This window comes from Plasmodium inui (assembly GCF_000524495.1).
Source record: "Plasmodium inui San Antonio 1 unplaced genomic scaffold supercont1.43, whole genome shotgun sequence".
Taxonomy (NCBI): domain Eukaryota; phylum Apicomplexa; class Aconoidasida; order Haemosporida; family Plasmodiidae; genus Plasmodium; species Plasmodium inui.
Window position 1 is genome coordinate 61,743 of NW_008481877.1, and position 12,471 is coordinate 74,213.

The following is a 12,471-nucleotide window of genomic DNA, read 5'->3' on the forward strand; positions in this document are numbered from 1 at the left end:
TTATATATAGGAAGAACTTTTTATAGGCGAAGTAACACTGTAAGTACAGTAATACATCGTGAACTGTGATTATTCCTTCTCAATATTATTGTAATATAGATTCAATAATTATCCGGGTACTATTAAGAAACAATGATTATGGAAGATTTGCACACGTGCCTTAATATGTATTATCTTCCTCTTAAAGAGACTAGAAATCGATGGGGTACTAATAGAATATAACAATTATGTAAAAGGAAAGATTAAACTTCTTATACTCTAGGGAGGAGTAAGAAATTATAAAAGGAATAGTACTATATAGGACGGGCTGTTTCTCGTGCAAAGTTAGGAATAATAATAGCATGAAACGCGCCAAGGGCATAAAATGAGCATAAGAATAAGAGTACACATAAGATATTAAAGAATCATTAATCTAAAAGGGGTGGGAGCAAGCATATAGGAGCGGATGACTATAATAGAAGGTATATACCAATACAACTGACATATTTGAGAAAATTATCTACTTCAAAGAAAGGAGAGAGATATATGTAAGACCATATAAATACACCAGAAACCAGTGGAGATATCAACATGATGATCAAAGTGGAAATGCCTAAAAGGGAAGGTACATAATTAATACATATAAAAGAGACAACACGAGAAGAGAGGCTCAGGGAAAGATGCTGAGGGGATGAAAATAATACACTACACCCAAAACATAGAACCCAGAAACACAGTAGGGGTGAAACATAAGGAATAATGTGAGCAGCAGATCTTTCCCTCTGACAAAATAGATATATGAAATCGAGGGTTTCATGTTATCTGATATATAAGCAGAGGAATAGGGGAAGATAACATCTTGAATCTGTGCTGAGTCCATGCAGTATAATAATTCGTACAGTAACTTCATTTTTGTCTCTATCTGGAACTATAGATGATGCTATAAACAGCGTCTCCTTGTTCACAACAGGAGGATGTAGAATGTTAAGTGGTATTCGTAACCCCTTTTATGCATAAAGGAATATAAGCATATACAATGCATACATTCCCCTATTGACATGAGGACAGGTCCTATAAAAGAGTCTTATACAGCCATAGAATTATAAGGTTCCTCTGAAAAATGAGAGCAAGTGAATAAATACATGATAATTTTGGCAGTGATATGGTTTTTATATGAGTTTTAAGTGTAATGCTATATGGGCATATAGACGATAATAGAAAAATTCCCTCCCTTAATAATGAGTCAAATAGTTTTATGAATCTATTGTGTGTTATTCCACGTGATTAATTAACCCGAATTTTCGAATGTATTAGTGAGTCATTGTGGGGATCATCTGAATAAACAGGGGACTATTTATGTTTCGATACATTATCATAATATACATTTACCCACCAGGTGGCAGAAGAATAACTGTTTAAATAGATGGATACAGAATGTTGTGGCTTATATGATATTTTCTTTGCTATATGGCATATCCTGAAGGATCATATAGGAACAGCTGTCGTGACCTCCTAAGGAGTAGATAAGCAGAGGGATACAACATAGCGGGGGAGCATCATATAATGGTTAGAATTTTATTCCTAAGGCATAGTGTATATTATAAGAGAAACAGAGAGACAAAACAAAAAGGACGAACGAACAGGAGGGAAAAAAGGAATATGGAATTTGCGCCATAATAAAATAGATTAAGCCGTCCGCGCCGTTGAGAAGAGGAAACTAGTGTAAACCAAGAGAATGAGTGAGAACACAGAGACAAACCGCTAGGAAGGGCTACCAAGAGGAGCCCAAGGGGGAAGCTATAGATACTGAAGCAGGTTTGATAAGGCATATGGAGGAATCAGACGTATGAAGATGAACATCATAAGAGCATATCTAAGATAATCAGTATACAGTAATTACAGAAAAAAGGACGAAGAAAGAACAGAGCAGCCGGAGGGAAAAGGAAGGAAGAAAAATAAAACGGGGAGCAGAAGAAGAATATCCAAATTTTCTACCGAGTCTTCCTCTACCGAAATAAGCCATATGAGGGATATAAGATCCTATATTATGAACTGCCAACCAAGTATAAAAAAAGGAAAAATAAATTGCAAGGAGAACACAAGCGCATAACTGAACAGGGAAGAATTAATAACAAATTCAGCCGTGGGACCAAATGGAAGTATGCATGCATGAAGGGCTCCAAGCGGGGGCGAATAGAATACGATAATTAGGATTATATATTATTAACAACCTAAGCAGAACATAGAGGAACCCAACCAGTACGGGTGAAGATGAGCTAAGAATAATAGTAGCATATATACAGCAAGGAAGTCAGGGAAGAGAACACTCAGAAGGTGTGAAATGAGTAAGGATAGGTATATATATCGGGAGGAGTTAACCAAAATACCATAGGACATATAGGGGATACTTATAGAATATAAACTTAATAACAGAGCGTACATGCCAATAACAGAAAAAACCTTGATAAGCCAAAGCAGGGAGAGAACAGGAATGACCATTATAAAATGATATAAGGATATATGTATATGAGAGGGCCATACTGAATACAGGAAATAAACTAATTCATAGAACTACACGGGGGAAGGCACCAAATATAATATAAAGAGAAAGAATAAGAGAAGAGCAACTCAACCTTAGGGATAAACGGAACGAGTACCCAAACAATAAAAAATAAGAGGACTTAGATAGAAATAGAGGGACAGGAAGGGAAGGCAAAACAATGAAGAAGAGGCCGGCGAAATCGTAGATAATAACCGTCTTATTGAACAGGAGGCTTCACTAAAGGAGTATACACCAAAAGGGACCCAACGAAAGGAAGGTTCTAACGGACAAACAACAGGGCACAGAGAAATTCCCCCCCCAGGGACATAGCAGGAGAACAATAGTAACTTAAGATTAAGCGAACGACGAGTAGAAGTAGCTCGGCCAGTATAAGTCCCAATAACAGAGAAGATGATTGAAGGGATAAACTACCGATACACAAGGAAAGGATGGACTACAAATGGAAGGGGAACAGCATAGGTGACAGAAGCAGGAGCAATAAGCAGAGGAGTAAGAAAACAAGATTATTAAAGAGCAAACAAGTAAATCACCCGAGAATATAAAAGGAGGAGGACTAAAAGACTTAATGATTAGAAACCGGAAAGAAAAAGGGGAAGGACACCAACAGATGCCCGAAAGGAGGAAGCAGGAAAAATACGCACCAAATCCGAAGACACCGGAACCCTAGGGAAGCCTTCATAGGGAACCAGGAAGGAGGATCACTTTCCTACGGGACCAGAAGTTAGAGGAAAGAGTAGGAGGCCAAATGAAGTAAAAGAAAGAAGAGAAAGTAAAACAGCAGAAGCCGGAAAAAGCGGAAAAAACTTCTTACCCTAACCACAGGATGAATGATATGAGAAAGATATATAAGGCCAACGCAATGGATAGAGAAAGAACCGTGTGGGTTACGAGAAAAGCCGCAAAGAGGAGAAGAGAACGGAGGATAAAAGCCTAAGGAAACGAAAAGGATGAGCCAGGAAGCCCCAACCTGGAGAGAAGAAGTTGTAGGCTAAAACAGAGGAAGGAGAAGATGCCAGAAAAAAAAGAAGAAGACAGTAAGGAGCAGGAAGAGGGAGGGAAGGAAAAGGAACTAATAGGTACCAACCGTTCCCCACAGAAGTATAAGAAAGGGGAAAGGCAGGGCAAAACAGGATCCACAGCAAGGAAGTAAACTACAAAACTGGCAAAATGGATGCAAGAACACCAAATGGGTCAACTACATCATAGACAACGGACCCCTGAAAAGAGGGAATAACAACTTCCCGCAGAACTCCGCGAAAATAAATCAACAAAATAGACTAAGAGAACCCCCTCCCGGACAAAACAGAAGAGGCAGGGTCGCGTCAACCCAGAAAGTAGTGACGGCAGCACCGACTACAAGTTAGTGGTTTTTCAAGAAACCACGATCCAGAAAGATCCGAGGCCGGAGAGTTAAGATAAAGAAGATCCAAATCTTGGAAGAAATTACCCCCAAACAAATAACTGAGAACGGAGTAACCTAACATATAGCCCCACATCTAAGCTATCAGAGCAGGCAGCAATATGCGTTAAACAGGAAACATGAACCAGGAGCCAGGAGCATGGCAACCTCTAACACCAGAAGCCTCGAAACCTTCAAGGGAATCTAGGGAAGATCAAAAAATTCCATAGTAGGCCCTTCGAACCACAGCAATGAAATAACAAACCAGAAACATATCTCAAAGGAAATAGCCTTCTAATCCAGACAACATCACGGGTTCCTGTACTCCACGCCATATAACGAAGACAGAGGAGTAAGGTAAAAGGGGACAGAGAGTCAGGAGGCCATGCAAAAGAAAGCTCAGCAGTAGACGACTGAGAGTTACCTCAAGCCACTCCAGTAGTTCCACACAGGCAACCCTTCTAGAGGGGAATGGCAATCCTTCCAAAACTACTTAAGTAGACTCTATCAATCCCGGAGAAAAAAGGTCCGAATATCAAGAAGTGATTATCAGAACAGGGGACCATTCTCTAACCGCAAGCAGGACCCCCTAAAAATAGTACCCACGTTAAGGAGATAGAGGCGAAGAACTAGAACCCCCAATACGAGCAGAAGCTAGGGAGAATCACACTTTGAGATCAAGAAGTCCAGGATTAAGTAGGAAACTGGTAAGAGGGGGGAAAAATAAAACGCAAACTCTATCTCCAATAAGAGAAAAACCAAAGAAAGTTGAGGAGTGGGAGCTAGTCCAAGGAGGGAGGGTAAAAAATTCTTCCAGGAATTTTTTAGAGAAGATACACCAAAGCAGCAGTTCAAGGGAAGATCGGGAACCACTAGCAACTCAGACGGGGAAGGAAAAAGGATAAGGACTGAACAGGAGCCGCAGGAGGATCAGAGTGCGACAGGAGTAACCAGGAACATGAGACGACGAACAATTAGAGGAAGCCAAAACCGCATCTAGGAGCTCTCCAACAGCACACATAAAATCCTCTATGGCAGAGAGGATCTCCCCCCTACAAATCACCTGGGCGAAACAACTAAGAGAGGTGAAACAGAATCATTCTCTCTGAGAACAATAACTTCCGGAAAAAAGCGGACCATACCTCAACAGACGAAGAAAAAAGCCCAAGGATCACAATCCAGGAACACTCTGAGGAAGAGTAAGAGTTTCAAGCACCCCTATCTGAGAAAAATTTAGGGGAGACCGAGGAAGGAGTATCAGCCTCCCTACGAATAGGAGGATAATACGGGAAGAATCTCTTAATAGTTCCACCAGGAGCTAATTATAAGTAATAAAGAGGCCTTAACTACCAATACTCTATCAACAGAGGTTACAGTTAACTTAAGCACAACCATTAGGGAGCCCATAACCATTAGTTAACTCTAGAGACTTCTATAACCCCCAGGAAGAGGACGAGAGATATTGCGCATTCAGGGCCTGCCCCTTAAGAAGAGTATCATTTCCTTCCCCCCCTAAATAAAGTATGGCAGCTGCATCATTGGACCCGGAAGGTACAATAAAAGGGAAAGCGTCGAGGGAATCGAAAAAATCATTAACTATTAAAAGAAATGTCCTTGGAAGAGAAATCGAAAAAATAATTTAACGCAGAAGATGCTAAATTTTCGCATTCAATCCGGCGAAGGCAAAGAATCAAACAAAGGACAGATGAGGAAATTGAATGAAGTCAAGAGAGGTCAATCACCCTTTCCTGAAGCATAACTCGCGCAAACACCTTGAACCAATAAAAACAGGGGGGAGAAAATGTCTAGTACCATAAGAGGGACCGGGAATAGTCAAGTGACCCCAGATAAAGGGAATTTCCTCAGATAATTCTAATTCCCAAATAGAAGTCCAGCGTTCAAAGATAAAGTTACTATCCTCCCCAGGATAAGTTTCCATCTAACTTCAGAAGTCTAGAGAGGGAGTAAGGAGCATTCCACCAACCCCCTAGGAATAGACGGAGTTAGAAATACAACAGATCTTTCAATCCGAAGCTCCAAATTTTCTCCCGGCTCAATATCATTAAGAAACAACTAGACTCAGCTATTCCAAGGGATAAGAAGGATGAGGCGGATATATAAGACAGGGAGCAATTATAAGCCTTAATGAACCAGAACCCCCAGAGGCTATCCCAGCAAAATAAGGGCACCAACACGACCCAAAATTCAACTCGCGAATTAAAAGTGTCCCAAAGAATTGAAGGAGTCCACTTCACTCTCAGGACTACCAGAAGCCCTCTATTCCAAAAGAGGAGAAGACTAGGATCTCCTACACCAAACCGGTGAAGGCAAAAGGAACAAGCCAGCAAGAGTTTAAGGGACCATCACAACGCCAGCTTCGAATAGACCCAACGGCGAATTTAATAATAAATCTATAATAAGACTCTCGACACAAAAAACAGGCAACCGCACACAGAGAGCCATAGTAAGAAAATATAATAGACTAGGGATAGCTGGAGTTGAGAATTTATCAGAATCCACCTTAACAATACTCCCTTTAACGTACATCAATGAACAAGTCTCCAGAGTTCGCAGGAGTAACACTCCAGATATCCACATCCAATAAGATGAGCAATTAAGGCGACTCAAACTAAATTATGAACAGGAGAAGAAAAGATCAGCTCATACTCCAGGCAACTAGATTCCATCTACACCTGCTTCCCCAGTCCTAAGGATACTTCAAGAGACATTAAAGAATTCAAAAGAATTAAGAAATAAAATAAACTAAGACGCACTGGTAATCCCTTCGAAGGATAAAATCAGATGTGAACTCCCCCCCCCCTAACCCAAGAAGGAGGGGTACCTGATGATCTGAGGGACCATCTATAGGAACCCATAGGGAGGCGGCTAAGAGTGGACGCAAAATCCAGCCCAACATCAAGGTGCGGAGGAGGTAAGATATTTGATCAACCATAACAGAAAGGAGAAAAATGATACGCGGCTAGTATAGAAGGACAAATGCTGGCAGGGCAATTCCCCTAATATGGGTACAGTGAAATGTGGTCTCGAGAGAATTATAATGATATCTTAAATGAGCTCAGAGAGACTAACGATAATAGGATAAAATAAGAGATTCCAGATAGAGTCTCCTATGACAGGAAGAGAAGACTGCAGCTCTCTGAAATACGGGAAGAAGGGAGTAGTATGTCATTACTGAGTGAAATTCCCGTATGCTCAGCAGGTACTCAAGTAGCTCTAATAGCCCTCTAGCAGAAGTCAAAATAAATAACCCCAAGGAGGGGACTTTCTCTGTACTCAAAGTGGGAGCTCAAATAGAGGATAATCTCCCAGGAACCAACTATTATTAATGGGAAGCAGGTTATCCGGGCACCGTTTATAGGGGGGGCACAGGAGACTAGACGAGGGGGTTTCGCAATCTGCTCTAAGGAAAACAGAACCTACCCGCAGAACCAGTCGATTAAGACAAATTAACAGTAAGGGGAGAATAGATATCCTAAACTCTTTAATCTTTACAAGTATATGAAGACTCTATGACAACTATTAAGACCAGCTGAAATCCAAGCCACGTAGCAACACGAAGAAAACTCAAGAACTGAAAAGACAAAGTCCTCTATCGGTAAGTTAAGAACACAGAGAGCACTGAGGCGAAGGACCCTGGGAGAAATCATCCCCCCCAAATCAATAATAGCGGTGGAGCCTCATAATATCTCCCTCATATCCTAAGGGGCTGAGATCAAATCCTAGCACAGTAGGGGTAAGTAATGAACAAGATTCCAAGTGCAGAAATCAGAGCTCGATATCCCCCAAAAGAAGTCACTCACAAGGCGAGAGAGGGAGTATTACACCAGAGAATAGAAATAGGGAGGGTGATATAAGTAAGGCCGTAGTATTAGCCTCCCCCCCTAAAGCACCAGGGGAAATCTGAGGTGAAAAAATCCCGCTTAATATAAAACGTTAAAGCGGCAGCTCTATTAGTCGTAATAATTAAAAATGAAGGAACCTCTAGGAGCTCTCTATCGTAAGGGTTAATGAGAGAAAAAGAAGATGAGGGAAGAAATATAATGTCCAGCCTGAAAAATGAAGGATTTTTTAGCAGTATCCCTGATCCTTAAGGGGATGACAAAAAATCATACAGGGGGCGAACCCGGATAAAGTAACCTTCAACTAGGGGCTCAGAGGGCTTTAATCTCAGAGGAATCCCCAAAAAATCATCACTTCAGCTGACGAACCTTATTTCCAACGAAGCCAATTGACCCCGGCAGGATTAGTATATTTCAGATTAGAGAAGAGTTCCCTCTTTTTTCTCTCCCTCTTTCACTGTACTAAGTTGGATTAGGACGTATAATTCCAGATTAACAGAATATCGGACTCCGCCGACTTCTCCAGGAGGTCACGAGCAAGATTCCTGACAAAATTCCACGATCCAGCAAACCGCATTACTGACCTTATTTGAAAAATTCCATGGAAGAAACATTAATCAGATGGCTAAGGCAGGGAGTAAGTGTTCAAACAGGAATAAGAAGAGTGAACGTCCAAAACAAGAAGGAGATGAACTGAAATCTGCTGGAAACCAGCAAAGGATATAACGTCTCGGGGAAGTTATGTACTCTCAGTGAGTAAAGGTCAAGAATTTGAAAGATTATGAAGTAGAAAAATTAATAACTTAGAAACTTCTACTTTTCAGGAGACGCAAGCAGAGAAACCAGGAAGATTCCGCGTTGTTTCCTTAATCCAAGGCTACTTTCCTGACAGTCGCCGTAGTAGTCTAATAAGCAACCACCCAATGGATAGTACCACGAGTTATTTAGCGGGTTATATGGAATCAGTAGTAAATCTCATAAAGAAGAAATCAATATGTAACAAAGAACACGGAGGTGTCCCTAGGGTTTGTCAGTTTCTCAACAGGGGGAAGGAGACGAAATATTTAACTGTCTGGGACGACGGAACTTCTGGAAGAGAAGATTTATGTAACTTTACGCAATCAAGCAAGAAATATATCGCGGGGTTATGTCAAGGATTAGAATTATGGGTGAATACATTAGCTCCCGATGAGGCGAAACATCAGCTATATAGGCAGGGAAAGTGTAAGATTCAGGAGACGGGAAAAGGTACAAAGGGTAGACAAAGGACTGCCGAGTGTTTAGAGGGTAAGAGCAAGTCCAAATGGTGGGATTGGACAGACATAGAAGACAAAGAGATAAGGTCAGCTGCGGAGGAGGGGCTTCAAGTATGTATGGATATCATAACGATGATAATGAGAGCTTTCTGTATGACTTCCACTGATAGCAAGAAATATAGCGCAAGGGAGAATCCAGAAAAGAGTTGTCAAGATCTATTCGAGTTAATGACCAGATGGTCTTCAGAAGAAATAGCGAGCACCGTTATGGAGGGGATATTTTCTGGATTGAGGGGGACAAAATCATTTCTGGGGGGTCTACAAATTCAGGGAACAGATCTATTCAATGAGCTCCAGATGTTACATTTGGGAGAGGAAAACAGCCATAGAGACTACTCTTGTTATTTAGAGTCTCTCAATGGCAAAGATACAAGGAGCTCGACGCGAAGGTATACCTGGAAGCAGGATCCCTCCCCTTTAGCCACGATCTCGGAGTCTCATTTAGCCCCTACAACCCAAGGTGGACTCGCGCAGCAAGAGAGGGCAGGGGCTTTGGGAGATTCGGGGTCCACTGAGAGGGGCAGAAGCCAGGCCGCACAATTTTTTGGCAGCACTGGGGAGGGAGACTCTCCAGGGGGCGTACAAGAGGATAGAGTTGGGAGTAAGAATAATGAGGCTTCATTAACCATCCAATCCAATCCAGGGAATGAGACCTCAGGGAAAAGGGGAGGGATAGAAGGAGCAATTGTTGGGGGTATAATTAGTATAATTTTAGCCCTAGGGGGCTCTTATGGAATTTTTAGGGTCTTTAAAGGGAAGGGGAGGAAGGATTTTACCGGAATGGATATCGGGAAGCGGGTGGAAGTGGGATACCGTTCAAGTGGAGGGTAGCGGGGTAAACTTCCGGGCCAGGGGTAGATGTAAAGGAGGAGGGATAAGAGTTTCGGAGTTTAGGTTAGGGTGACTCAAAGCATGGAGTTAGGATCCAATGATTAGCGGAAGGTTTAGGTTTTAGGGTTCAGGGTTCAAGGTTTCAGGGTTTAGGGGTTACGGTTAGTGAATCGCGGTTCAGGGTTCAGGATTTATGTTTAGGTTTTATGCTTTAGGTTCAAGCGTATAGCGTTCAGGTTCTAGTTTATGCATTCATGTTTAGGCTTCATTGTCTAGCCTTTCAGGTTTACGAGTCAAGCGCTCACGGTTTAGCTTCTAGGGTTCAGAGTTTTCGGTTCAGGGTTTATTTTTTAGGCTTTATGTCTTATGGGGCATGGTTTAGGTTCTAGGCGGTAGGCTGTAGGATTTAGGATTCTGGGATTAGGGTTTATGCTCTAGGCTTCAGTGTTTATGTTCTGTTTTTAGGGTTCACGTTTAGAGGTTCGGGGGGACGGTTCAGAGTTTAGGGTTTAAGGGATCATCATTCTGGCTTTAGGATTTAGGGTTCACGCTTCAAGGTTTTAGGCTCTAGATTCAGTCTTCTGTGTTCAAGGTTGAGTTTGGGGATTTCATGACTTATTCTTCTGAGGTCTCGCCTTAACGTTCAACTTGCCCCATTACGGGTCAGCTTCCAGTCCCTTCGCGTCCTGGGTTTCTGATTTAGGATTCAGTTTTTAGGGTTTACGAGTAATTTCTTGGGAGTTTTCGATCCTGGGGGCAGCTTTTAGGCTAGATTCTTCACCTTTTACGTCTCTGTTCCTTAGGCTTCAGAGATAATGTTCTATGTCTTAGGATTTCTTCGTGTGCGATTTAGCGTCAATGTTTTAGCGTTTAGTACCCTATATCTTATTCTTCTTCTATTAGGGAGTTAGGCTTATCCTCAGGTTTCATATTTCGGGCATTTTTTTTCCGTTTACGGCTCTGCGAATATTTTTATGATTTAGGTTTTGGAGTCCCAGCTCTTTGGATAGAGGCCGTAATGTTCGGGCTTCTGGTCTTGCCTGGTCGGTTGATCGTTTTGGTTCCTCTGATTGTTTCATGTTGTATCCTCTAAGATTAGGCCTGCCCTTTGAGCTCCTGAATTATGATCCTTCCTGCTTCAGACGATTGACTCTTATTCTCACTTTTACGATTATTCTAGGTTTCTGTTTTGATGCTTTTGCTGGAGTACATAGGTATGTTGTTGAGGTGGTTACCTTCAGGCTTCCTTACTGTGGTTTTGCTTTCAGCCAGTTCGATTCCATTCTTGTTTCTCTTCTGTTGGTTCCTTGAATCCTCTACACTTTACTGCTAATATATCCAGGGTCTCATCCTGAGCTCTCAGGTTTGACGGACTAGGATTCCACCTTAGATCTGTTGAGTCACTTGATCCTCTTAATAGTTTCTCCTTCCATGCTGCGATATGTTCTCTATGATCTTCGGTTCATTTTCTGGCGATAGAAGCGGGGGGGGCGAGTGGTTTGCTGGCTTCTACGGTTGAATCCCTATTTTCGCAGATGTAGCCTAAGGGTTAAGTGTTGAGCCTCTCAATTTTGAATTTGTAGGTTCCTATTCTTACTGGTGTGTTTCTTAGGGTATATGCTCTAGTTGTCAGGGTGCTAGGGGTCTTGTTTAATATTTAGGTGTTATTTCCTGAAGTTGAGGGTGTAAGTATGACTGTGTCCTGTTTAGGGTGTACTGGTATATCGCTTAGCTTTCATGTTTCAGTATTATCACCTGAGTGTATTGTCAACCTCTATTGGTTATGCCTTATATCATAGGTGTATATCTAGGTCATGCTCTGCGATTCTGGCTTCAGTACATCCTCCCTATTTTAAGCCCCCGGGGTTCACCTTTGGGGTTTCACTTTTTGGATTCTATCATCTATCCTTTTGGAACTTGTTGCGTATGGACGATATTCTTCCCGTAGTTCTCCCGGTTGGACGCTGAGGATTCACGATTTTCCCCGGGGTTGTCTCATCGGGGTTGGCCGCTAGGCCTCAGCGGGTAGGCTTGGATTTCATACTCTAGGACCTATCTTTGGGGATCCTCCCTTCCTGATTTAGACCTGCTCTCCAACCCTGGAGATTGTTGGTTTCGGCTTGGGCTGTTTCGGTCCTAAGGGGGCACTTATACTCTGTATTGTGGGGGACTCAAGGTTATCGGGCGCCGTTATCTTTATTTTGTATGGGTTCTTGTCATATCTTCTCATTTGATTCTTTGTAGCTATGGACTAGTTCTAGTTTTATGCTTCAGACTCCTTCTTTATTGTTTACTGCTCCCCGATTATTCTGTTTCCTCTATCGACTGCCTTGGTGGTTTGGTCTCTCTTCCTCTACTCGTTATGCTCAAGTTATATTTTCTTCAATATGCGTGTTCATTTTTTTCGGTCTAAGGGTTATAATTTCGAAGCTTCCTCTCTTCACTAAGACCCAATGTTTTAGGGGTTGGCCTTGGGCTCGGACGCGTAAGCTGCACATTTAGCCTTCAGGTTCATTGTGCAAG

At 42.1% G+C, this 12,471-nt stretch overlaps 2 protein-coding genes across 2 annotated transcripts; both read left to right on the top strand.

The window, feature by feature from the left end:
* Nucleotides 1-6,086: 6,086 nt before the first annotated feature.
* On the top strand, nt 6,087-6,266 carry C922_05187 (hypothetical protein; the record flags this gene model as incomplete). The annotated part of the gene is made up of 1 exon (XM_008820759.1): nt 6,087-6,266. One exon carries the CDS (start codon nt 6,087-6,089, stop codon nt 6,264-6,266), a length of 180 nt encoding a protein of 59 aa, XP_008818981.1.
* A 2,458-nt stretch (nt 6,267-8,724) lies between these two features.
* Nucleotides 8,725-9,948, top strand: C922_05188 (hypothetical protein; the record flags this gene model as incomplete). Its single annotated transcript, XM_008820760.1, has 1 exon — nt 8,725-9,948. The coding sequence occupies one exon, from the start codon at nt 8,725-8,727 to the stop codon at nt 9,946-9,948; it is 1,224 nt and encodes a 407-aa protein (XP_008818982.1).
* Nucleotides 9,949-12,471: the final 2,523 nt, after the last annotated feature.